The 27745-nt window shown below is 38.4% G+C and overlaps 1 protein-coding gene across 1 annotated transcript in view; it reads left to right on the plus strand.

The window, feature by feature from the left end:
• The window catches only part of RPRD1A (regulation of nuclear pre-mRNA domain containing 1A), a 72928-nt gene extending 48874 nt beyond the window's left edge, over positions 1-24054 (plus strand). Inside the window, exon 7 of the mRNA XM_077753798.1 lies at positions 20551-24054. Coding sequence (XP_077609924.1) covers positions 20551-20700 — 150 coding nt within the window. The 3' untranslated portion in view covers positions 20701-24054. The remainder of the gene's footprint in view (positions 1-20550) is intronic.
• The last annotated feature ends 3691 nt before the right edge of the window (positions 24055-27745 follow it).

The raw sequence follows: 27745 nt of genomic DNA on the forward strand, positions 1-27745 counted from the left end.
AAGTCAGCCCAGATCTGGCTGAAACCCTGCCTCTGTTTTGCCAGGACACCAACTGCAGCATTCAGTGCTGATTTGGTTATTGCGGTCCCTGAATCGTCGTGGTACTATGAGTCCCAGCAGGCACAGGTGCCCACAGTGTTGAAGTGACCCACAGGAGAGTCAAGTATGATTTCCTAACGACTGTAGAATAGTTATGCCTCCAATAGCTAGATACAATCTGCAGTAATGTTTGCACCTATTTAATGTAAATGTAAAGTATTGTTTAATTAGAAACTAGTTTTCATAAACCTTAAATGTGGTTTTTGTTGTTGTTTATCTTTTTTTTTTCTGCAATAAGTGCTTAAAGCATTTGCTCTCCCTGGTTTTACATTACTTTTTCTAATCCATGGGTTTAGGAATCATGCAAGTTAATATTTGAATGTGTTTGATGAATGTAATGAGCTCTGAGAAAGAATCTAAGCATCATTTCAGTAAACAACATATGTAACTACAGTTAAGACCTATAATGTGTCTTTATATATTTTATTTTTAAAATAAAGAATATTTGGGGTGTGTGGGTGGCTCAGTCAGTTAAGCGTCCAACTTCGGCTCAGGTCACGATCTTGCAGTTCGTGGGTTCGAGCCCCGCGTCGGGTTCTGTGCTGGCAGCTCAGAGCCTATAGCCTGTTTCAGTTTCTGTGTCCCCCTCCCCCCTCACCCACCTCACCCTGCTCATGCTCTGTCTCTCTCTGTCTCAAAAATAAACTATAAAAAAATTAAAAATAAAATAAAGAATACTTAAGTAAGGTCCAGTAAATAGTTTTTTTTTTACTATAGCATAAACTATGGTATTTATTTCTGCTGTGTGTAAGCTTTACTTCTAAGCTCTAATTTTTTTTATGAAGTGTAATATTTTTGACAATGTAGCATTGGCATTTTTTGATCATGTTAATTTGGGGACTACTTCAAACCTCTTTATTTTCTTTTAAGTTTATTTTGAAAGAGAGGTGGGGAGAGGGGCAGAGAGAATTCCAAGCAGGGTCTGTGCTGTTAGTATAGAGTCTGATGCAGAGTTCCATCCCACAAACTGTGAGATCATGACCCAAGCCAAAGTCAAGAGTTTTTGGATGGCTTAAACCGACTGAGCCTCAACTTAGGAACCCCCAAACCTGTTTATTTTTTTTTTAAATATCAGCTATTCTTGAAGCTGTTCATCAGATTCTTGTAAAATTATTTTTTAAAATGTGTCTACTGAGTCAGTGTTTCAGCTTACAGAATTTAAAAAAAATTTTTTTAATGTTTAATTTCGAAAGAGACAGAGTGCGAGCGGGGGAGGGGCAGAGAGAGAGAGGGAGACAGAATCCCAAGNATAGCCTGTTTCAGTTTCTGTGTCCCCCTCCCCCCTCACCCACCTCACCCTGCTCATGCTCTGTCTCTCTCTGTCTCAAAAATAAACTATAAAAAAATTAAAAATAAAATAAAGAATACTTAAGTAAGGTCCAGTAAATAGTTTTTTTTTTACTATAGCATAAACTATGGTATTTATTTCTGCTGTGTGTAAGCTTTACTTCTAAGCTCTAATTTTTTTTATGAAGTGTAATATTTTTGACAATGTAGCATTGGCATTTTTTGATCATGTTAATTTGGGGACTACTTCAAACCTCTTTATTTTCTTTTAAGTTTATTTTGAAAGAGAGGTGGGGAGAGGGGCAGAGAGAATTCCAAGCAGGGTCTGTGCTGTTAGTATAGAGTCTGATGCAGAGTTCCATCCCACAAACTGTGAGATCATGACCCAAGCCAAAGTCAAGAGTTTTTGGATGGCTTAAACCGACTGAGCCTCAACTTAGGAACCCCCAAACCTGTTTATTTTTTTTTTAAATATCAGCTATTCTTGAAGCTGTTCATCAGATTCTTGTAAAATTATTTTTTAAAATGTGTCTACTGAGTCAGTGTTTCAGCTTACAGAATTTAAAAAAAATTTTTTTAATGTTTAATTTCGAAAGAGACAGAGTGCGAGCGGGGGAGGGGCAGAGAGAGAGAGGGAGACAGAATCCCAAGCAGGCTCTAGGCTCCAAGCTATCAGCACAGAGCCCGACGCGGGGCTCAAACCCACAAGCTGTGAGATCATGACCTGAGCTGAAGTTGGAGGCTGAGCCACTCAGGCGCCCCTCAGCTTATAGAATTTCTTAAAAAGTTGACTTGTCGTGTCTTATTTTGGCTTTCTTTTGCAGATTTCTTAAGGATGTATTTTGAGTTAAAGATTAAAATGTTTTTATGTACGGCCAGAACATAGGTCTGTGGTTAGAAATTTTTCTTAGTTGACTTTGGTCTTAGATCAGCGAACACTTTGGAAAATACTTCAGCTTTGTGATGATGAGTGGAGAGTCTGGAACTGGATTATAGGAGCTTAAATTCTGGCTTCACTACTACTAACTCAGTGACATTCAGCAAAGCATTTGACCTCTTTGTGTATCAGTTTCCTTGTCTGTAAAATAGGGATGATACTTATTACCTGCTTTATATGTTTATTATGGGATTTACATGAATCGGGTGCTTAAAACTGCCCAGCTTATAGTGACTACCTCAGAAGTTCCAGCCCAAACAAGAAAACTTGGAAGTTTTCTGGCTAGCCTATCTATGTCTTGTCTTATTATCTGTAGTTCCTCTCAAAAAAGGAAGTGTTTATATTGTTAGTTATATTCTTAAATTCAAGGATTGTGCCTGGATTCCTAAACTCTTTTAGGTACCAAAAATTAATAAAATTAGGTACAGTATTTGCAATACTGTAATAATTTGCAAAATTAGGTACAGTTCACCCATTTGGTTATTTTTGACAATTTCTTAAAAGTAATTGTCTCAGAAATTAAGTTGGTCTAAAATGTTTTCTATATTTCACCCCAGTGTTTTGGAATGTAATTGATTTTGTTAAGAGACTTGGAATCAAATAAAGTGTCACATGATTTCCTTGATGATTTAGATTTTTCATTCTATTCCATAGAAAAAACAAAAGCAGGATAGTTTAGGCATTCTACCCATAACTTCTACTTAAAGATGTTAGAATAAATATATAAAACTTAGTGTAACTAATAAAGATATATATAAAGATACCTTATATGTTACATTACATATTGCATAAATACGAAATGAAAAGACAGATACAACGAAAAGAGGGAAGTGAGGGGAGAGAAATATGGAAAGAGATGAAATGGAGGAGTTGAGGTGAAGTATAGAGTTAGCTGCATGCACTGTTCAGTAGGCCACTCGCCATATGTGCTTTTTAAATTAGTTAAAATTAGGGGCACCTGGGTGGCTCATTCAGCTAAACGTCTCTTGATTTCAGTTCAGGTCATGATTTCAGTTTGTGGGTTTGAGCCCTGCATCAGACTCTGCACTGATGGTGTGGAGCCTGCTTGGGATTCTCTCTGCTCGTGTGCTCGCTCTCTCTCTCTCTGTCCTCTCTCTCTCCTCTCCCCTCTCTGTCTCTCCAAATAAATAAACTAAAAAAAATTAGAATTGAATAAAACAAAGTTTAAATCCTCCCCACTAGCCGGATTTCAGATGCACAGTAGTAGCTACAGGTGGCTTCTGGCTACTTTGTTGGATAGTGTAGATACAGAACATTTTCATTGTCACAGAAGGTTCTGTTCATAATTATTGGTCAAGGTTGCTTAAAAGATAGGTATAGATAAAATGGAGAAGTAGATGTATGGAAAGTGAAGAAATTTTATTTACTGTACATGAAATGTGTAATAGCTCTGCTCTAAGAGAAGAAATGCAGTATCCTTAGAAGGTAGATACTGAGTAGGAATTAAATTTTTAAGAGAGGAACAGCATCTTGGCATTCACTCTTCTTCAGGTGGGACCGCTTACACAAAGGCTCTATGCCCCAGATTGAGTACCTGGAAGCAGGAGGTTGGAACTAAGGGTGGTCCAGTGGAAACAGTCAGGAGGGTCAGCTTCTGTGCATCTCCTTTCTTGGACCAGATTGCGGTGGTGGGGAATCTGTATGGGAGCTTGGAGCAGAGGAAGAGAGCAGTGTCCTTTCTGCCTGCTGTGAGGCTCAGGAGTGATGGTGATCACCTGTATCTGGAAAACCGATCGCTGCTATAATCCATGTTGGATCTTGTCCTCTTTACTGACAATCCAGGCAGGTTGTACATACAGTGTATAGTTACATAAAGATAATAACATCACCAGAATCCCCAAGCATCTTCAGAAAGACAATACATAGAGTCAGAGGGAAGAAATTTCCCCTAGAAAATAGTTAATAGAAACCTCTCTCTTGCTCTCCCTCTCTCTCTCGCTCTCCCCCTCCCCTTCTTTTTCTCTCCACCTCCTCCTCCCTCTCTCTCCCTTTCCCCCTCAAAATAAGTAAACTTAAGGAAAAAAAGGATGTGCCTGGTGGCACAGCCAGTTAAATGGCCAACTCTTGATTTCAGCTCAGGTCATGATCTCCTGGTTCATGGGACCAAGCCCTGTGTTGGGCACTGTGCTGACCATGTAGCCTGCTTGGGATTTTTCTGTCTTCCTGTCCCCCTGCCACTCCTCTCAGCCCCAGTCTCCCTCAAAATAAATAAATAAATTTTAGAAGAAAACCCAGCACTGTGATGTGCTGAAAATGCTTAACACCTGGAGATCCCTGCCCACCCCTAATTAGTATCCATCAGCAGATAGCGTTTCCTCACAGCCATGTTAGGAAAAGCTCTGTACTTTTTAAATTCTTATCAAGAAAGGAATGGTTGGGAATTCTAGGCAAGTAAGCAAGGAAACTAAAAGCAATAGTATTAAAGCCATAATGGCTGTAAAATGAGAGCATAAGAAAACAGTGGAACAAGTGAGCTACTTTGTGAGATTCTGGAAAAATGAAGCTGCTGAAGTTTAAGCTTGGTGTAGTAAATCAGTGTTCCATCTTTGCATGTAATGCATTCCTAAAAATGTCAATGAAAGTAAATTATATTACATTTTAGCAACAAAATTATGCATTTTCCCCCAGATTTTTTTAAATTACAAAAATTCCTTACTATAATTTTTTTCAGCCCTTACATATGTTATTTGAGATGTAAAATTAGAGCATAGATTAATTATTAAATATAAGTGCGGGACACCTGGGTGGCTCATTTGGTCGAATGTCTGACTTTGGCTAAGGTCATGATCTCGCAATTCTTGAGTTTGACCGCTCACATCAGGCCTGCTGCCCATACCCAGCTTCACATCCTCTGTTCCCCTCTCTCTGCCCATCCCCAACTTGCGTTCTCCCCAAAATAAATAAATATTTAAAAACCATTAAATAGTACAATTTAAAAATAATATATCATTCTCTTGGCTAAATAGGAATAACATTTGGTAGTTAGGAAAAGCTAATCTTTGAGTTGAAAAGAAGGATTAGTTTTTTCATGCCTTGAATTAGAACCACGATGTTGATTTTGGCCATGGTCCCATCAGCTTTCCTTCAATCTGTAAAGCAAAAGATGCATAACAATTTGCCATATTTTCTTGCCTTTTCATGAAATGTAAAGAAGCATTATCCTTGTCTCTGGATTCATAAAATTCCCCTTGCATTTGGACCACTGGAATCTTTTTATGTTGAATACCAATTCAGAATTAGAGAAAATTCTGTTCTTCTTTAATATGGAACATGCAGCCAAGCAGCTGAAGTCCAGGGAGTATCTGAATGGACCTGAATATTTGCCACCTTTAGCATGTCTTTCTATCATTGTTTCTGATCACAAATATTAGTACCACATAAGTCCTCAGACTCCTGTACAAAACTGAAATTGCTGTAGCACAATTATGAGGTAGCGTTGAGCTGCTTGCTAACTATAGTGTGAAAATCTGAATTTGGTGTCCAAGCTATTTAGGATTATCTATATGTTGTATATATACATAGTGTACATTAAGCATATTAGTATATAAGTTGGAGAAGCCCCATATGTAATGCAGAACTGAAAATTCTCATAGTTATAAATGGTGACAGTGTTAGAATTTCCTTTGACAGTCAAACACAGGATGGGGGAAGGGAACAAAAGCAAAAGAGAACAAAGATGAAGGACAGAAGGAAAACTGGCAAAGAAGGAAGATAGGAACAAAGAGTAGAGCTTTCTTTATGCCTGCCAGAATTTAGTGTTGTGTCCCTACCCAACACCTGGTATTGTGTATGCCAGGTGACCCTTTTTCCTCAACTCACTACCTACACCTGATTTAGAACTTACAATCTACAGGGAGGAGTGGACCATCTGGATGATTAATGCTAGTGAGTTTGAATCCTAGGTTGTCAATCTGGGCTCTGTGTGCTGGATTGCATTCTATCTTCAATCCTGTATTGTCCCTTTCTGAGTAATCAGTGAGCACCAGTGCCCTTTGTTTGAGCTTGTACACTCCTAATGTAAAAAACAAAACAAAACAAAACACCCCGCATTTATTTATCAAGAAATTCTGCTCTTGAAGTCTCTAGTAGCTTATTCGTTTTCAGATACTCAGCCTCTTAAATGACTCTGCCAATAGTGCATAAAGGATGTTTCCATGAAATATGTGAATGAAAAATTATTAGTGTGTTTGTACCTCGCCTGAAACTCTACTGTTGCACTCTGTTACTGTTGTAGCAGAGATAATAATTTAAAATTGAAAATTTTATCATAAAATGAGTAATCGCATTTACCCTGTGCCAAGGTACTGTTCTAAGTATTGATCCAATTTTTATTTGTAACTCTGAGGTAGATAACTTTAGTTACACATTTTACAAATGAGAACACTGAGACCCAGAAATATTAATATGTTCCAGGGAAATTTGGAAAATCCACTTAAATGAATATATTGAAACCACTTAGCACCTGAGAACATTTTCATATGTTTTCCTTTTGTCTTAGGAAAATCATAGATTTGAAACATCATTGTAAACTGTAATAAAAAATTTGGGGGGAGCACCTGGGTGGCTCAGTCAGTTAAGTGTCCAACTCGTGATCTCAACTCCGGTCATAATCTCATGGTTTCATGACAGTGTGGAGGTTGTTTGGGATTCTGTCTCTCCCTCCCTCTGTCCCTCCTCTACTCGCATGTGCACTCTCTCAAAATAAAAAAAAAAAAATTTTTCTTTGAAAAACAGTTAATAGCCATACTGTATGTACACATTTACATTCTACTTGGATATCGTAGTATTCAGTGGATATAGAATATGGATTTAGAACAATGAACTGAGAACTTAAGGGTAATGGGTTCTACTGTTTACTATGTGAACTTGAAGAAATTGTATAATTCCAAACCTGTTCTTTTTTCAACCTTAAAATGTAGATCTGTTATAAGTTCTATTAAAGTTCTTTTTTTTTTTTTTTAATGTTTTTATTTATTTCTGAGAGAGAGAGACAGCATGAGCAGGGGAGGGTCAGAGAGAGAGGGAGATACAGAATCTGAAACAGGCTCCAGGCTCTGAGCTCGCTGTCAGCACAGAGCCCGACGTGGGGCTCGAACCCACGAACCGTGAGATCATGACCTGAGCCAAAGTCAGACGTTTAACCGACTGAGCCACCCAGGAGCCCCAAGTTCTATTAAAGTTCTAAAGTTTAGTGCTCTTGACTTTTCCCCTATTCCTTATGTCACACTTGGGAACTTCTAAGTACTTTAGCTTAATTCAACTTATAAAGGCAATATGCCATTTTTTCCCTAAAACAGTCTCCCACCATAAAAACAATACATGTTTGTTATAGAAAATAGGGACACCTGGCTGGCTCAGTTGGTAGAGCATGTGACTCTTCATCTCAGGGTTGTGAGTTTAAGCCCCACATTAGGCATGGAGCCTACTTAAAAAAAAAAGAAAAAAAAAATCCAGAAAATACTGAGAAAGAAATACAAAAAAACACGAGTTTACATGAACCAGTGAAAACATTTATTAATATTTTGATGTACTTGTTCCACCCTCTTAATGTGGATAAATGGTCTTTTTTTCCCCCCTTAAAGCTCCACTCCTATTTGAAATAAAGGAAACAAAAAATAAATACTGTCCAGCAGCTGTAAACGTTAGGTTTAGAAAATCACTTGCACAGTTTGTAAAAAATGAAACAATATGCACAACAACTTAAAAACAAGAGTGTATGTTACAGGTGACAAGATGCCATCTGCATCTACAGCAAACAGCCCAGCTCCTGGCCAGAGTAAGGTAAAAACCTCACAGTAAAGACTAATTACCTCAATTCCTGATACTCAAGTTCAGCTTTTGAATAAATTACAGGGCATGTCAGGGGTCAAGAAACGGTCTGAAGAGACAGAAAAGACTCCTGTAGGACACAGCTTTTGGAGCTATCAGACCAGGGGTTTAAAATAACTGATTAATATGTTAATAACTCTAATGGAAGAGTAGATACCACACTAGAAATGAAAAACACAGATGAAGAGTGCCTTTGATGGGATCTGGGTAGATTGGACATTGCTGGGGAAAATATCAGTGAGCTTGTTCAATAGATACTTAACCTGGGATGCAAAAAGAAAAGGAGGGAAAAGCCCAACACAGAACACTTAAGAATTGTGGGGTCATTTTGGAAAGATGTCATGCACATACTTGGAACACCAGGAGAATAACTGAAGCAGAAGAAATATTTGAAGACGTAATGACCAAGAATTTTCAGAATTAATGACTGACATCAAACCACTGATCTAGGAAATTCCAAGACCAAATACTAGGCAGGGTACAAAAAAAAACACCCCACAGTCTACACTTAGACGTCTCTTACTCAAACTGTGGAAAACCAAGACAAAACCTTGAAAGAACTGGGGGGCAAGAAAGACCTATTACCTATAGGATGAGACTTACAGTGGATTTCTCAGCCGAACCACTCGAGAAAGAAGGGAGGAGAGATGAGAAGTATTGAAAGAAAACAGCACCAACCTAGAATTCTATATCAAATGAAACTATTCTTTTAGAGTGAAAATTAAAGTAGTGCTTTTGCTGTTGGAAGTTGTCAAGAAGAGGTTGAATGACAAGGACAAGAGAAATGTTGGGTCTCTTGTTTGCTAATATATAAACTATTAGCCCTGGGAGATGGTAGGGTGTATACATCAAAAATGTGTTTCAGTGATTTTGAGGAATGTTACAAAGTAGATTCTGTTCTTGGAGCTTCGCTCTGGACATGAGCATATTAAGAGTTGGAGCAGGGATGTAGCAAAGGAACTATTTTTTGCTTCAAAACAGCTCAGAATCTCTGATTTATGGTCTGCCTGTTAAAACCTTGTGCAACAGCATTCCATGAGAAACCCCAGATTAGTTGACCTTTATGACCCTGAGATAAGAGTCATTCTTTAGTAACTGGATAATACATGTTAAGGGGCGAGGCTGAAAACTCAGACAGGAAAAGGAGAATAAAGATAGCGTGACTAAGTCTCCTTCCTCATTTAAACTTCAGTATAAATAGAAAAAATTAACTTGATTGTTACAGCTCATTTACCTAAATTCCTTCTCCTCACTTGATTTTTTAAATTTCATTGGAGAGAGCGTGAGCAGGGAAGGGGCAGACAATCCCAAGTAGTCTCCACATTGTGCAGAGCTTGATACCTAGAACTGTGAGATCGTGACCTGATCCAAAACTCAAAAGAGTTGGACACTTAAACTGACTGCCACCCAGGCACTCCTTACTTGATTTTTAAGCTGTTTAATAAGCAGAATCAACCTAAGTTATATGCCATTAATTCCTGGGTAGCCTCTACCCCACCAAAGTCAAAACTGGTAATTATATCAGCAGGTTCTGCTTTCCTGGAATATTGGTCATCACTCCTGGTTGGACTACCGCCTTGTGTCTTTTCCCTTGTGTCTTCTGTTATTGCTGCTGCCTATTGGTCTCTCTTGTGTTTAAAAACATTACTCTTAACGCCCATATGCTATAATTCATAAGAAAAGGACAACCTTCTATTATTGGGAATTCCAGAGATTTTTTTTTTAATGTCAGTTTGTTTTTCAGAGACTGAGTGAGCAGGGGAGGGCCAGACAGAGAGGGAAAGACGCAGAGTCTGAAGCAGATGAGAGCAGAATCTGAGCTGTCAGCGGAGTCCAGTGTGGGGCTCAAACTCAGGAGTCAAGAGATTGTGGTCTGAGCTGGAGTCGGATGCTTAACCAACTGAGCCACAAAGAGCCCCCTGCAGAGATGTTTTAATAGCAGAATTAGACTACCTGATACAAGTCACAATTTGTTTACTTGTAGGATGTTTATGGATATGTTTATGGACATGAATTAGTACTGTCACTGTGGTGATCCTGTATTTGATACTAGGCAGCTTTCAGTTATATAACTACTTGAGAATACCCATCCCATTAGTAATTTCAAGCTTTGAAAGGCAGGGTAGTGTAATGATTAAGCATGAAGACTCTGAACCCAGACTGTCTAGGTTTGAATTCCTTTTTGCTCCTTAATCTGTTGACTTTGAGGAAGTTTCTTAATCAGTGGTTGATTGTGCTTTAGTTTAAGTGTATGTAATACATGGTTAATAATAGTTTTTACCTGTGAAGATTAAATGGATCACTTAGAACAATGGTTGGCATTTAGTAAGCACATTAAAGTTTTAATTAGGGTCATAGTATGCTAGATTACATCTAGAAAGGTATAAACTTATTTAAACAGTATCTACCCTCATTACAACTTAGTAATGATTTTCCAAAACTCACTTGCTAGCCAGGTGGGCATTGGGTTCCTTGCAGAAAAATTAGTCCTTGAGAAAACTGTCTTTTCCACTTGTTTGCTAACAATTTAAAAGACCAATGAACCCTTGCAGTAATAGAATAGAAAATTACTAACGGGAATTGCTCATTTCAAGGATATTTTTAAAGTAAAATCTGCCTTTAGAAAATTTACTTAAGAGAATGATTAAACCTTCAAAGGATGTCAGAGGGTGTGTAGGGGTTATTCATTTCCCTAATTATTTCCCACTAAATGGCAAAGCTTCTACACACAGTCAAGGGGAAATGGCCCCATCAGAGAGGACTGGGATGTGAGAAGAAATGAGAAAGGATAGCTGTGTTTTATATTTTTAAAAAATTACCAAGAGCAGGATTGGATCCCAAACTAAATTTGGGCATTTGTTTTTATTAAAAAATTAGTTTAGTGTTTCTTTATTTTGAGAGAGAGTGTGAGTGGAGGAAGGTTAGAGAGAGGGAGACACAGATTCCAAAGCAGGTTCCAGGCTCTGAGCTATTAGCACAGAGCCTGACGCAGGGCTCAAACTCACGAATTGTGAGATCATTACCTGAGCCGAAGTTGGATGCTCAACTAAGCCACTCAGGTGCTCCTGGGTATTTGTTTTTAGAAGAAAAGTTAGAGCAAACCACTGAGATCTTCCTTCTTTCTCTAGCTAGAGGTGGCAACCAGCTTGACTAATCAGTCTCAGAAAGCCCCCAACATCATGGGATTTTTTTTTGCCTTAGGAACTGCCCTTTTGTGGGGCACCTAGGTGGCTCAGTTGGTTAAGCGTCTGACTTTGGCTCAGGTCATGATCTCACAGTTCGTGGGTTCGAGCCGCATGTCAGGCCCTCTGCTGACAGCTAGCTTGGAGCCTGAAGCCTGTTTCAGATTCTGTGTCTCCCTCTCTTTCTGACCCTCCCCTGTTCATGTTGTATCTCTCAGAAATAAATAAAACAAAAAACATTATAAAGAACTGCCCTTTTGTGGGTTTTTATTAATTTTTCCTATCCTAGTAAAGAGACTCAATTTGAGGGTAACCAAAATGAAGTAAATTCTAGTGGATCCTGAAAAATGAGAATCAAAGCTAATAGTTTTATTGAAGTGTGAGAAGCTTAAGAAAAATGTGTGTTAACTTTTAAGAGAGGCAAAAAACATAACGAAATATCAGAACAAAACCATTTAGGAGTCTGCAAGAGAACAAATACACAAGGCAGATTACATCTCATAATTCATTAATGTTGAAGTACTTGGTGGTACAGTTTTCAGGCCTTGGGATGGAGAAAGATAGGTGTGTGTCTATAAATGGAAAAACACAGAGATAGTTTCAGCAAATTAAAGGCAGAAATACGAGCCTTGTTAAATGAAGGAAGTAGGAAATGTAGATGACTTATGTAAACAGTTGACAGGAGTGAGGTGTAAAGCATTGGTTCCCAAAGTGATACTTCTGCAGTGCTGCTGTCTGAGAACATTTATTCTAGTAGTTAGTTTATTTCAGTGTGTAAGTTAAATCCAAAGTGGCACAACAAAGCTGTGATTAAAAGTTGGGAGAGGTGGTATGAGGAAGCCTGGGGTTGTGAAAAAAATCTATCTCTTGATGTAGAGTTGTGGATACATAATATATACACTAGTTACAGTGTATACTTAATAGTTCTGGACTTACGGGGGCACCCAACTAGCTCAGTCACTGGAGTGTGTGACTCTTGATCTTGAGGTCATGAGTTCAAGCCCCACATTGGTTGTAGAGACTGCTTCTAAAAAATAGTTCTGGAGTTGTGTCTCATTTAAAATATTGTAGGGGGCATGTGGGTGGCTCAGTTAGTTAAGCATCTGACTCTTGTTCGGTTCAGGTCATGATCACAGTTAGTGAGTTTGAGCCCCACCGTGGGCTCCATGTTGACAGTGCAGAGCGTACATGGGATTCTCTGTCTCCCTCTCTCTCTCTGCTCCTCTGCTGGCTCTCCATCTCTCTCTCTCAAAATTAAATAAAATATCCTAAATAGCTATTGGCTAAACAGAGGTGGCTATGATGAAAAAGAGCAGAATTTCTAGAGGAAAAAGATGCAAAGTATGTTCTCTGGTTAATTTAAATATCTTATTTGTTCCTAGTAGAAAAGCACTGAGGTAGATTTTTTTTTAATTTATATCCTCAAAAAGTATTTAAAGGATGTAACTCAACCATTATATGAAGAAAAGATCTGTATTTTCTTGCTTAGGAATATTGCATTTCTTAAGAAACATCTGTGTATATATGTATGTGAAAAGGCTTTAGCCATTCAGATAATTCGAATTTTTTTTCTATAATTTTTTTGTGTTCTCATTATTTGTTAACTTTTTAAGGGTATCCTATGTGTACTATGTGAATAGTTAGTAGGATGTCAAAACAGGACATTGTTGAGTGGTCAACAAGTAGTGAATGTTCAGTGTGAGAAGTAATCAGGGAAGGTTCAGTGGAAAGGCTTGATGGATAAAAATGGAATGAGGATCCTGGACAGGTAAAAGAGGAATAATTTGGACAGAAGATTCTAAAGATGTATTATTTTTGTCTTCACAAAAATTTTGTATTCAGATCAGGCTTAATACTATAGAATTCCTCATTTTTATTAGTAAATTTATTATATTGCTTTAATATGTTATTTGGAATCTGAAATTGCAGATGATTTTGCAATATTCTTAGCAAATCTGCATCAGAATGTGGATAATAACAAATGGTATTCTACAAAACATCTTGAGTCATTTTTGATTATAGCATCCTTTTGAATGGCGATTGTAGTAGCATTTGACCAAGAATAACTAAGATCTATTAGTTGCTTATTCATTAATTTTGATGAATGTTATTAAATAAAATGTGTGGCTCACTTCTGGCATTTATAACTCAAGCAATTTATGCTTAGTCTTCTAAATCTCAGTTTTTTCATCCATAAAACAAGGATAGTGATACCTCTTGCAGGATTTTTGTGAAAATTAAGAATGTATGTAAAGTGGCTTTGGTAATCTGAAATTTGTAATTTGTCCATTAGACTTCTTTTTAAATTTTATTTTAGGCAGTTTAAAAGGCTGTGAAGATAGTACAGAGAGTTCTCATATAGCCAATATCCAATTTTCCTTACTGTTTTTAAAAAATTTTTTTAATGTTTATTTTTTGAGAGTGAGAGAGAGAGAGCATGAGCAGGGGAGGGGCAGAGAAAGAGGGAGACACAGAATCTGAAGCAGGATCTAGGCTCTGAGGTGTTAGCACAGAACCCCATGCGGGGCTTGAACTCACAAACCGTGAGATCGTAACCTGCGCTGAAGTCAGACTCTTAACCAACTGAGCCACCCAGGTGCCGCTCCCTTATTGTTAATATTTTATATTAATATGGTACATTTGTCACAGTTGGTGAACCAATGTAAATATATTTTATTAACTAAATTCCATATTCGCTCAAATTTTGAAAAATTTTACCTAATTTCCTTTTTATGTTCCAGAATCCTGTCTGGGTTATCACATTACATATAATTGTCATGTCTCCTTAGACTCTTCTTAGACCTCCCTTGTGTTAGATGACCTTGGTAGTTTGTGGGGAATATTGCTCAGGGATTTTTAGCATGTCCCTCAATTGGGAATTGTCTGATGTTTTTCTCAAAGTTTGACTGGAATTAATGCATTTTGGAAAGGAGGAGCACAGACATAAATTGTCATTTTCGTTACATTTTATCAAGGGCATTTTATTTTCAAATGACTAATCAGTGTTGATATGCCCTTGGTTGCCTGCCTGAGGCACTATTTGTCAGGCTTCTTCATTGTAAATTTAGTTGATATTTTCCCTTTTCATATGCTGCTCTTCAAAAATAAGTTACCATGTGCAGCTCACACTTAAGCAGTGGCAATCCATTAAACTTTTCAAGTATGAAATGCTTTAAGTGGACCTTTTTGAAATCTCAAATTACAACCAATTTGAATTGAATTCTCATAGGAACTTGGAGAGCAGATATTCTGAGTTGGTTAAGGATGATTGCTGAGTTCTTCAGATAATGGATATAAATAGTATATTGTTCTTCTGAGGGTTGGATACTAGTCTCAGTACCCCAAAGCACGTGTTGGGAAAAAAATTCAAACCTTTCCATGTATATGCTTTCCTGATTAACTGCTTTTTTCATTTCTTTTTAATACTGGGAACATTTCTGCCTTCTCTTGTCAGCCTACCTCTCTTCTTGTGTGCCTGATTCCCAACCAAGGATGGGAGGGGACAAGCCATATTCTTGGTGCACATTAGAATTGTAGGATGTAGTATGGTATGGTGGATAATTCAGGAGATTAGGTTCATACACATTTATTTTTTCTGAAACCACAAAAAGCAGAGTTTGACAAAAATCTTAACTAATGGTAGATATGGAGAAGATAGAGTGGGGTAAGGGTGAGGCAAAATGGTTTAAAGTGACTCAGAAACATTTCTGTATACACTCATGTAGGCTTAATGGGCTCCTGCATGTCTCATTGTTTATAGCCTTTTTTTGCTGCTGCCCAAGCCCAAATCTGACTTCCAGCTCAGAATGCTAGAATCACATTTCCATTTCCAAGTGCCTACTACCAGAAGTCCCAAGGATAACTTAGACTTTACATGCTGGAAACTGTACTGTTTATCTTCCCCAAAGGAGTGTCTACCTGTATTTGCTATCTCAGGTAATAGCACCCCTGTCTAGCCACTGATCAAGCCTGAAACCTCTTCCTCACATTAGAACTACAACCAGTGCTACTGAGTTTTCTTACTACATGTTTTTGTCTTCTGAATGAAGGTATTATGTGCAAACTGTGGTGTGTAAAGTGCATTGCTGCTTGATGTATGGTGTAATTTGCGCAGTGCTCTACCACTACTGGCTTGGTTCAGGCCCTAGCCTTTCCTTTCTGTTTTAGACGTTTGCTGTCAGCTCCAATTGGGATTCTTCTTCAGGTTCATCCTCTTCTATATTGTATCCAGACTAATTCTGTCACAACTTAAATGTGACTGTATTTGGTAATGAAATTAATTTCTTCACTTTGCACCATGCACAGTGTGATAGTGACTTGCCATACTCCTGTCATGCTCTTTATCCTTTCTGCCCCATTATCTTGCCATGCCCGTGTCCTGTTGTGTTCTCTTCACCTCTCCTTAATTCTGAGAACATTCCTGAACTCCGCAGAATGGTGAAGTCCTCCATCCTCCAGTTCTTGTATGGCATAGAAAGTGGTTTTCGCCTCTGATGGAATGCATTATACTTTATTGTTATCACTCATTTGTTTGCGTGCCCATTAAATTGTATGTTCTTCTAGGTAAGGATTATGATTCCCAGGATAGTGACTGGCACCTTCTGTAGTAGATGCTCAAGAAATGTTTGTTGAGCCAAAGTATGGAGTAGATCACTGGAGACCTTCGAATTCAGTATCAAACAACAGAATGATGTATTTGTTTGAAAAATGCAAATAATATGTAGTAAGAGCTAGAATCTCAAGTCAGAAGACTGCCAAACTACGTCTAAAATGTTATATAAATCAGTAGGTGTTAGAAATTACGGGTGACATATAAAAAACAGTTATTATAAATGATATCTGTTTATTTTGTATGGAGTTGCTTTTGTTTGACCCTTTGGACCATGAACATCACTCATGTTCATCACTGGGTTTTATATAATATTTGCATTAACAGATTGGTATTTCCAAGAAGTCAGGTTGGAATTTGGTGGAGAGTATATTGTATGAGCTTGGCATTTACTGCACCTAGAATAACCAGCTCACATTTAATTTATCCATGAATTGTTTAAAAAAATTTTTTTTAACATTTATTCATTTTTTTTAAAGTTTATTTTTGAAAGAGAGAGTGTTAAGTTGGGGGAGAGAGAGAGGGTGATACAGAATCCAAAGTAGGCTCCAAGCCCCGAGCTGTCAGCAGAGCTTGACAAGGGGCCTGAACTCCCCAGTAGTGAGATCATGACCTGAGCTGAAACCTCCTACTAGGGGGTCGAATCTCCTAATTGCCTTTGACTGTAGCTTCCACTGTTCTTGACAGTACCCTTAGGCTTGAACTTCTTGCTTTGCTGTAACTAAAATCAGTTCCTTTGTGAAGAGAGAAGGTTCCGTTTTACTGCCTGCTCCTTATGTCAAGCAAACATCTTTTGTGTTGGGTCTGTAACTAGGGGTGGGGACCATGGTAAACTTTTCTTTCGGGTTACCACTGCTATAGGAGCTGAGCTCTTAGTGAAAGTGAGGAGTGGTGCAGCAGCCTGTGTTCATCTTAGCTTTTCCCTTTTTGTTTAGAATGTCACCTCCTGAGTCAGAGGCAAGGGTTGTGGGTGCCCCGACAACCTCAGCTTGCCACATTCATGGTCAAGCCTTTTTATCACCAGTGGGGGCTGAGTAGAAGGGAGCCCCAGGCCTTTCTAAACTATACTTTCTTTTTTTTTTTAATATTTTTTTTATTTATTTCTAGGAGAGAAAGAGAGAGATAGTGTGAGCAGGAGAGGGTCAGAGAGAGAGGGAGATACAGACTCTGAAATAGGCTCCAGGCTCTGAGCTGGCAGTCAGCACAGAGCCCGACGCGGGGCTCAAACCCACGAACCGCGAGATCATGACCTAAGCGAAAGTCGTAAACTATACTTTCTAAACTCAGCCTGAGCAAAGGTAGTTGGGGGTAGGATGACATGCTGATGGCCTAGCCTTCTCAGGAAGAAAGCCCTCTGATGGGAGCTGTCAGGGAGTGATCCTTGGGTTCCCAGCTGCAGCAGTCTGAGGGGACTCTGCCTTACTGAGCTGGGAGTAGGGAGGGAAGAAACATCTTGGTTTATATACCACAGACCCTTGCCTTTCTTAATGGGTTTTCTGGAATAGATGTTTCTTCATATGTCATTTGCCTTTAGGATCGTTGCCAAAGGCTTTAAATGGCTAGTAGGGTTTTTATAAATAGTTCTCACCAGGGAGTGGGGCCTTTGAGCTCATCACGGTGTCATGCTGGAAGTCCATCCCCTCTACATCGAGTGGTTCTGAAACTTAACATTTTGACTCTTTAATCCTCTCTTAACTCTTCCCAGTATTGCTCCATCTTATTCTTCTTTTGTCCAACTCTACTTTCTTCATTATATTTATACCTGAAATAATATTTTTATGTTTCTATGTCTCCTTCCTTCTGAAATGTTAGGTTTGTGGAGGCAGGACTCCTCATCTGTTTTGCTTAGTGCTGTATCTCCAGTACTCAATAAATGTATATATACTTGCCCTATGGCAGGACTGCGGGGATAGCGGAGGAGAGTACATTCACGGTGCTGTGATGATTCTGGTCTGAGAGAAGTACTGTCATTGTTGTACCTCAGAACACATCCTGCTGAAGCATTGTTGCCCTAGGAAACCAACCTGTGGAATCTTGGAGCTTCTTTCTAGATCACCTCATCAAGCAGTTAAAAGCTTTTAGGACTATGGCCTGGTTCCTGTAATTGAGTAGTTACAAGGTTTCATCCAGTTTCTTTTCGAGGCTCACATCAGACAGCTTGCCACAGTTCCTTAGATCTTCTGGGTAGGAGAGCCTGCCTGTGGCAATAGCAGAAAGCTTTGGGAAAGTATGACTTGACTTGCTTATGAACGATAATCACTTCTCTCATGAGATTATTGAGAGGATTAAATGAGTTCATATTTTAATGCCTGGCATATAATGGAGATTCAAAAAGTGATAGCTTTTGTTTTTATTTACCAATTTTTTGTTTGCAGTATATACCAATTGGCAGAAGGCTTTTAGTTGCCAATATCATTTGAATGAAATCTTAATTGAAGAAAACCTATCTGGATGCTAGACACTAAAAATCTGTGTGAGCAGTAATGACCACTAAAGGCACAGAATGTTTCTGAAAACATTCTCTAGCAGAGAATAATTGCTTTTGAGCATGTTTGAACAATATCTAAATATGTCATGCTGACCCCAAAGTGCTTTATGTCTTATGTATTCAAGAATGATTCAGCTAAGAACAGTGGGACAGAGGGAGACAAGTGTTTGTCTCCATACCAGTGTGTTTTGAGGAAGAAACGTGCTGAATGTGGACATGTGTTACGAGATCCCACTGAGAAGTAGGCATCTAGAATGTGAAGTATTCTGTTGCTCATCTTTTGTATGCCACTCTGAGCTGCTGTGCTGGTGTGTGTGACTGGTATAGGGGATGGGGAAGAAGAAAATCATACCTTGAGATCACAGATTTCTATTAAACTCTTTTACTCCATCTTAATCTTCAGGACAAATTAGAATTGCAGGGACCTGTAGACATGGCAAGAATTGACACCTCTCTTATGTGCCCAAAGCCGTGCTTGAACTTCTCCAGCATTCACCCTTACCTGCTTTGCCAGGCACTGTGCCTAGTCCCCCATGCTTCCAAGTCCCCTTTGCCCCTTCCTTTAGAACAGTGGAATTTCAGTAATTCTGACAAATCCCTTTCCCCACATGTGGTTATTCTTTAAAGGAGGAGGTTCAGTCATACAAAGAAACCCCACTAGTTGATTTCATTTTAGGTAGTAAAACTAAAAAAGTGGCTCACAACTCTGTGCATAATCATCCTTTTGTGGACTTGTATAAAATCAATGAACTCTGGACCCACTTCTAGACATTATTTTCATTTAATTGATATGTAGGAAGACAGGTTCTCCTGAAAAATTTGTGTGTTCAAAAATGTCTTAGCTGATTCTGATGTATAGAGCTGAGAAACACTAAAGAAGAGCTCTTTGTGGATCGGCTTTCTACCCAGAATGAAAGCTTATCACTCACCTGTTCTTTCTTTGGGAGACCAGCCTTGGTCATAGGGAGGAAGTTCTAGTCTTTTCTTGAAGGAAGAAAACCCATATTCTAGATTACCTTCTTCATATCCCACCTCCACTATGTAATGAAGTATAGGAGGATCCTGTCTCTCCATGTGGAAGCCTGGAAACTTCCATTAAAAGGAGATATTCCCAGTAGAGACAATGGACTTTTTCCCTCTAAGCCAAACATGATCTTGATTGGTTTCCAGTTATGAGTCTTTGGGCCACTGTTTGCAGGGTTTCCTAACCTTTTTTGGGGCCATTGAAATCCGTTAGTCATCTGGTGAAGCTTTGGACCCCTTCTCAAGTTCAGTAAAAATTTTTAAAAATGTTTATTTGTTATTGAGAGAGAGAGAGGGAGATACAGAATCTGAAGGAGGTTCCAGGCCCTGAACTGTCAGCACAGAGCCTGATGCGGGGCTGGAACTCATGCATCGTGAGATCATGACCTGAGCTGAAGTCAGACACTCAGCTGATTGGGTCACCCAAGTGCACCTCAAGTTCAGTATTTTAATGTAGAAAGTAAAATGCTTAGCATCCCAAAGGAAACAAGTTATGTTAAAGTACAGCTGTTGACATAGTATTTGTACAATAATATATGCTTCTTTATTGACACATTAAATAACATTTAGTGCTTGGTCTAATAACTACCATAATTTCAAAGTCGATAAATGTAAACAGTTCAAGATAGCTTTAAAAAACTGTGATGTAATATCATAGCAGCCTGTTTCTATTGAAGACAAACTCACAGGTACTGATAATACTGCTGATTGTTGCTAGCATTCACAATTAAAAACAGTGCTAAATTTCATTTTAGGTTCGTAAAAAGTATGTGGTTTTTGTTAACCAAACTCAAGGACACCTGAAAATCTTACATGTTGAGGTTAACTGTATTGATATGTTAGTCTTCCTTTCACAGGTGTGTGATAGCTGTTTAAGATTGTGGTTTTTCCTAATAATAGAGTTTACCTAGTAGTATATTTCCAAAGTCCCTCCTTTGATCCTAATGCTAACCTTGTAATTATCCTTTTTTACTTAGCATTAACTGAGTGTAATACCAGATTTTATTCAGACCATTAACTAGATAGCTCTTCTCTCAACTCCCAGAACGCTAATGAAAGTGGTTTGATGTTATAGGAATACAAGCGCAAGTTAGCCAGAGTTTCCCTGGTGCGCAAAGAACTCAGGTCCCGGATCCAGAGCCTGCCAGACTTATCCCGATTACCCAACGTCACTGGAAGCCACATGCACCTGCCCTTTGCAGGGGACATCTACAGTGAAGACTGATGACCAGTCTCTTTCCAGGGCCCAGGACTTTGCAAGAGATGGAGACAGGTTAGGTGGACAGTCCTGTAGCATTATTTTTGTATATGGTTGAGAGAATGACTAACGAAAGAAGTGACAAGTAATTTATAAAATTGTTTAAAATGTTGGTTTGTTTACTATTTTATTGGTAAGTTAACATGACTTAGTTTAAACAAAGTGATGATCTCTGTGTATTAATAGGTTCACAAATAGTGATTATTTTCAAAAGATCTTTTTGTAAATTTTTTTGATCCAGGGCCTTGTGAGAAATTCCATGTTTCTATTTCTTCGTGTATTTTGAAGTATTTTTCTTTATTTTCTTCAGTATCTAATCACTGTATAGTATGTAATTCCTAAGGATGAGAACTAATCAGGAGTTGTTAGAAACTTTATTATGGTATAGTTAGGACTTGATTGTAGAAGGGACTAAATGTTCCAACTTAAACTTCACCCTTCTCCCTGACCAAAATAGCAGTTCTGTGCCTCTTAATGCCTTTGATTCCTTATTCCCTAGAGGTCAGGAATTTAACACTAAACTGAGGGTCAGATCAAAGCTTAGAGAACTTTTCCACAATAGTACTGTCGGGGTTCCATTCCAGCTGCCAGTGTAGAATAAAAGGAGTATTAAATAAGGACCCCCTTGATTAAACTATTTAGAATTATTTGGGTAAGTTAATATGAAAATGCTTTGGAAATGTTGTAAAGTTTGGCCTTCTACCAAGAGGACAACTTTGATTCTGGAACTGATTGCTATTTTCAAATCAGTCTCCTTTTAACATAATTGATCCCTTTAACATAAAGCCATCTACGGGATTAAAAGAAACGTAAAATAATGATACTTTTATTATTTGCTTAGCCGTTTAACTTTAAAAACAATAGTATTTTTAGCTCTAATATCTCAACACAATATTCCTTACAGTTCAGTAAAATAGCCTGGAACATTTTTAATGTTTCCTTAAGGTTTTTGAATGACTGTATATTTGGAAACTAAGCAGTGCTACACTACAGGGTAGATCTGGCAAATATTATATTTGTATATTTAGAATTACCAAAACAAATGTACTTTTACCTTTTATTTCTAACCCTGTGTGTTAGAGCAGTTGCATGCTCTCCTGCTTTCTTTTTAAATCACATTGTAAAGCTGTGGATTTATACTCAATAATGACTTAGGATAGACATTTTTTTAATCATTACATATTAGACATTTTTCTTTTCCTTGTAAGCAGATTCAAATTAGATAGTCAATAAAACATCTTTTAAGTCCCACAAGCCAATTATGTCTCTCTAGTCTGAATGGCTTCACTCTTTTTTTTTCTCAGTATTAGAAATTATAGCTAAAATGAATTTATATGTGAAGGAGAAGGCAAGTATTTATTTTCGGTAGCCAAAAGTTCTGGAAACAGTGCTTTTAACAGTTTGACCTCTGTCCAGAACATAGACACATATTAGTAGTCCCCATCCATATATGACTTATATTCCAAAGTCTTTTAGTCAACTTTTGGGACTCTGGGCACATTTTCTCACAGAAAGAACAGTAGTTAGGTTTCCTATAAACATGACCACACAAAGGTCACCAGGGAACCTAATCCATTAACCATGAATGTACTTAACTTGTAATGTGGTTGACAGATTACTGACAGATCCTGATCAGCATTTGTAACATCACTCTAACTAAAGAAATGGTGTGCAGCAGCCAGACTCACACATTGGGGTGTCTGTCTGTCTGTTTTGTGTACCTCTGTCCCTAGGTGTAGATGATATAAAAAGAAGATTCAGCGTGGGAGTGGTGGGGTAACAAATACAGTTATAAAAACCTAGTTATACCTGTTCTAAAAGTATACCATGTAAGTTTTTGTTGTTAAAGTGAAAGCAAAAACTTGTATATTAATTTATTTTCAGCGTCTTCACCTTATTTATGACCTGCTAAAGTGGTGGTTTATCCATTCAAAATATATTTTTTTTTCCATTTAAAACTAATTTATAAACTATGTACTCCTGGGAAGATTTGAATTCTTTGAAGTTTGTTGGAATATTTTCACCGTTTAAGACAGACTTCTGACTTAGATACTGATTTTAATGCCAGTATCTGTTCTAAATATTTATGATAAAAATGCATTATTTTTTTAAAGAGCTCGATGCAATTTGTGATAAGTGATAGTACTCAACCTGAATCCTGCCCCCAGCCCCACCCTTTGACCAATCCTCCACAAACCTTTAGCTGTTGGTTAATTCACTAACTGTAACCACAAATGATAAGGTCTGGTTTAGAAGTTATCTTTTCAGCCTTACGTTAACATGGTAAGCCTTAGCAGTGAATGGTCTTCCTTTCTAAAAGGCCGACTTACATTTTCTCAAGAAATTGGGTAAGGTGGGGGTACTGTAATAGTATATTTGAAATCATGAGCGTTTTCTCCACTGTGTATGAACATGGGGCAAGTCATGCATCTTTGAGTGCAGTTTGGCCAGGCCCCTCGAGAGAAGCGTGTCCCCACACTTGCCGTAGGGGTACTGTGTGTGGTTTGAATGGATCCCATCACTCTTTTCTCCACAAACAGTGCAGAGAGCTGTCTGGAGTGGCAGTTTGAACAGATTCTCTGGAGTTCCCTCTGCTCCTTCCATCACTACAGTAAGTAAAAGAACCACATGAGGGAACCCGGCAGTCTGAGAAAACTCAGCTGTGCTCAGTAGCCAACCTCCCCCTCTAGGAAAACCAGTCCAGATGCAGCTATTTTGGTACCTCTTTTCACATGCACTCTGAATCAGGGCTTTTCTATAAGAATTCCTTCAGAATCAGCAAAAGCTGGCATGACCTGGTTATCCTGATTTGCAAAATTAAAAGAACAAAATTAGGTTGTCGGTGGTCACTGTAGATGAGCATGTCATCTATTATTAAGCTGGTTCTGAGAAATCTTTAGAAAGAAAAACTTAAAAGTACACATCAATTGGGAAAGTCAGAATGCCCTTTCTGAATTTTACATTCTACAAATTTGTATTATATGAAATAACATAAAGCTACAAAACTGCTTTGTATTCTATTAAGAAATAGCTCCTAAAGATGTAGTCTTGTTTCATAGTTGTTGCACTATATCAGAGCTTTTTAAAGTGTAAACCCAGTTCTTCTCTGTATAGAAAGGGAGCATTGTGTTATGTACTGAATTTATTTATACAGAGCATTTGTTGCCATCTGTAATTCCAGCCATCCGCACAGGAGTCTGTTCTCAGGTGGCAATAGCACATGGGAACATGAAGTTTCCCTGTTAATTTACCCCTTTTTCTTTGGCTGTATCTGATGACAATATAAGATGTTCTTAATAAAGTTTTATGTTGTTTTTGAAATGTGTAGATTATTTTTGTGAATCAGATTGATTGAATATGAGGTGGGAGGGGAGAGATGAATAGACTGGGAAGGAAGCAAGGTGTTCAGCGACTTTATGGCAGAGAAACCGCTGAAGGAGATTCCTTTTGCATGGTCTGTGCTTCCCAAACTTGAGTGAGCACCAGAATCACCTGGAGGGCTGTTAAACTCCTGATTGCTGGGCCCCACTCGCAGAGCTGCTGGGATCGGCCTGATCGTTTATCTTTTTAACAATTTGGTGCCGATGCCGTAAGTTTAGGGACGGTGTTTTTGACAACCAGTACTCTCAACCAACTTTGAAATCCATGACTTGCTTCACAATTTGCAATTCCAGGTAATCCGATAATAAAGTATGGGTTTTACAGCTCATTCTATAGCAAGTTTCTTATGCGGGGAGAACAAGATCACCTCTTCTGTGACCTACTGCACAGTGATGCTGAAGTGCTTCTGAGTGAACAGATTCGTTTGGGACTTTGAACTTCCGGAGCACAGGCCCTCACCACATCTTGAATTAGTAGCAGAATTGAGAAATACTAAAAATCTGTGGGAATCTCCAGGGCAGAATTTGCCAAACTTCTGTGATAAGACTCACTTGGGACATTTTCATAAAGGGCATCTATCTACTAAGTCAGATTTTTCTGTGATTCTTACCATCTAGAGAGTTTGGGAAATATCCTCTGACCACTATTCCTGGTTCTCCATTCCCAGAAGGCCCTCTGGTTGCTTTATCTGAATCCAGGTGCTTCCCATTCCCACTCCAGTTTTCCACCTTTGCAGTAGCAGATTTTATACAGTGGAACCTATATCCAAAGACGCTGGTTCAGAAGATTGGGGATCTAGAAGTCTGCATTTTCAGCAAGGTATCCAGATGATTTTGATGCATGTCCTTCATAGACTGCACTTTGAGAAACAATGCTCTTCAAAGCAAATTGTAGTCTATCATATATAATAATAGTGGTTCACATATATGGTACTTAATGTGCATCAGGACCTATTTTAAGCCTTTCATACGTCCTTTACTCTGATTATTCTACTTCTACATATGAGGAAACTAAGACACAGTGTCACTTCTGTGTGCCTCTGAACGGGTCAAATGGTGAAGCTGGGATTCACATCCAGCTCCCAGTTTGGCTCTGTGCTTGTGCTTCTTAACCACTACATGATGGTGCCTGAGACACTGATAGCAGCTCCACAGCACCAAATCCATGTTTTACATAACGTGTCAAGCTATAGTGAAATTGTAACATTATGCAAGTGAAAAACCAACATCTTAGCTACAAGCACTACTGGAGGGGGCTTGGAAAAAAATGTTAAACCCAGGTAGCTTTTTGTTTTGTTTTTATGTAACAAGAAATTTACCATTTTTAAGTGTACTCTGGCATTAAGTACATTGACGATTCACACTGTTGTGCAGCCGTCACCATCATCAATCTTCAGAACTTTTTCATCTTCCCCAAGTGAAATTCTACCCATTAAACAACTCGGTATCCCTCCAGCCCCTGGCAACCACTGTTCTGTCTCTGTGGATTTGACTTCTCTAAGTATAAGTGGAATTAAAAATATTTGACCTTTTGTGACCGGCTTATTTCACTCAGCATAGTGTCCTCTAGGTTCATCCATGTGGTAGCATGTAAGTCTGAATAGTAATCCATTATATGAATGTGCTACATTCATACAAATTGATAAAAATACAATACAAATTGATAAAAATTTGTCAGCTGACACTTGGATTGCTTCTACATTTTGACTGTTGTGAACGATACTGCTAATGAACATGGGTGTACAAATATCTGCAAGTTCCTGCTTTGATTTCCATTTGTTTTTTTCAAAGGAGTTACTTACATGCACATCAACAAAGTAGAGTTAGAATGAACCATCGATAAGGATATTCTAGATAACATTTAATGAATGTCATCATTATTGGCATGCTGTTAACATCTTTTTGAGACAGAGATTATGCAACTGTATGTCTGCTCTCAAAGTTTACAATCTAGTGGGAATGAAATACAGTGACAACTTAAACCTGCTTCAGATTCTGTCTCCCTCTCTCTGCCCCTTCCCCACGCATGCACACACGCTCTTCTCTCAGCCTCTCTCTTTCTGTGTCTCAAAATAAATATTTTAAAAATTCAGTTCTGTTCCTTTACCATGATGCATGAATTCAAATGTGAAAGGCAGGCTCCAGGCTCTGAGCTGTCAGCATAGAGCCTGATGCGAGGCTCAAACCCATGAACCGTGAGATCATGACCTGAGCTGAAGTGAGATGCTTAACCGGCTGAGCCACCCAGGCTCCTAAAACTGAAATTTCAATGTAAGAGAAATCGTTAGAGTCATTAGCTTATTCTGGTAGTCTAGAAAAATTCATTTGTATTGTTTGGTTAAGTTTTTCGTCCTATTCAGGAAAGAAAATTTCATTTTACTTATGGAAGTACAAGTTTAATGAGAGATTTTAAGAGGTTTAAATTGTACATTAGTACATTAGTATTTATTGTCTTCTTTTCCAACTCTTGATATTTGTTACAAAATCTTGTAGTACTTTCCTGAGATCAAGTTAATAGCAGAGCACTACTGATGATGTTGGAACTCTTGTTACCATCTCTTTGTGTGATTCAGTTATAACTCCCCTCAGGTGGGAATTGGTGCCTTGGTTATAGACAGCAGTTGGAATGTGCCTAATGGAGGGAAATTAAACTGTTTTCATGCTTCTTTTTGAGCTGGTATTGGAGCGGAACAGGATCTCAGGTGAGGTTGATGCCCACTTCCTTTTCCGGTAGCTCATCGCTTTAGATAGTCAAGCCTGAGGCATCTCTAGCCTGAGGCAAATGTCGTTATTTGTGCTTAACATTCTCCCTGTTTGAATTGCTTGTCTCTCCTCTTGGCAAGCTGTGATGAAGAAATACCTACTTCCTTTATCTTTGGTTTCTTGCTTTTATATCCGTTGATGGACAGAACAGTTAGGATTGTGAAATTTTATGTCAACAGCATTAAGTTCTTATTCCAGTTGGGCATAATTTTCCTCACCATGAACCAATAAAAGGTAATTGCTAAGGACTGAGCTTCTTGACTTCTTAAAGTAGAATTTTTTCTTAGCCAGCAGTTGCAACCTGACATAGAGGAGGGCTTTTTTTTTTTTAAGGCTAATATCTCTTTCAAAGCAGATGACTTGAAAATAATATTAAACAGAAAACCTATCTTCTTGTAAGTTTTTTTTTTTTTTTAATTTATTTTGAGAGAAAGAGAATCCCAAGCTGTCGGCGCAGAGCCCAACGTGGGGCTCAAGCTTACGAACAACCCGTGAGAACCTGACCTGAGCCGAAATCAAGAGTTGGGTGCTTAACTGATCGAGCCACCCAGGGGCACCTTTTTTTATACACAATTTTTTTGACCAGAAAACCTATCTTTTTAAATATAAAGTGTTTTAGTGTGAATTTTTTGAAAGGTCTATATTGTTTAAATTAGTCAGAAAATCCATGTGGTTCTACAATGAAACAACTGCTAGTTAACTCAGGGCAATAAGTATACGNAATTTATTTTGAGAGAGAGAAAGAGAATCCCAAGCTGTCGGCGCAGAGCCCAACGTGGGGCTCAAGCTTACGAACAACCCGTGAGAACCTGACCTGAGCCGAAATCAAGAGTTGGGTGCTTAACTGATCGAGCCACCCAGGGGCACCT

Source organism: Crocuta crocuta, unplaced genomic scaffold, assembly GCF_008692635.1.
Source record: "Crocuta crocuta isolate KB4526 unplaced genomic scaffold, BGI_CrCroc_1.0 scaffold231, whole genome shotgun sequence".
In the NCBI taxonomy this organism is placed as follows: domain Eukaryota; kingdom Metazoa; phylum Chordata; class Mammalia; order Carnivora; family Hyaenidae; genus Crocuta; species Crocuta crocuta.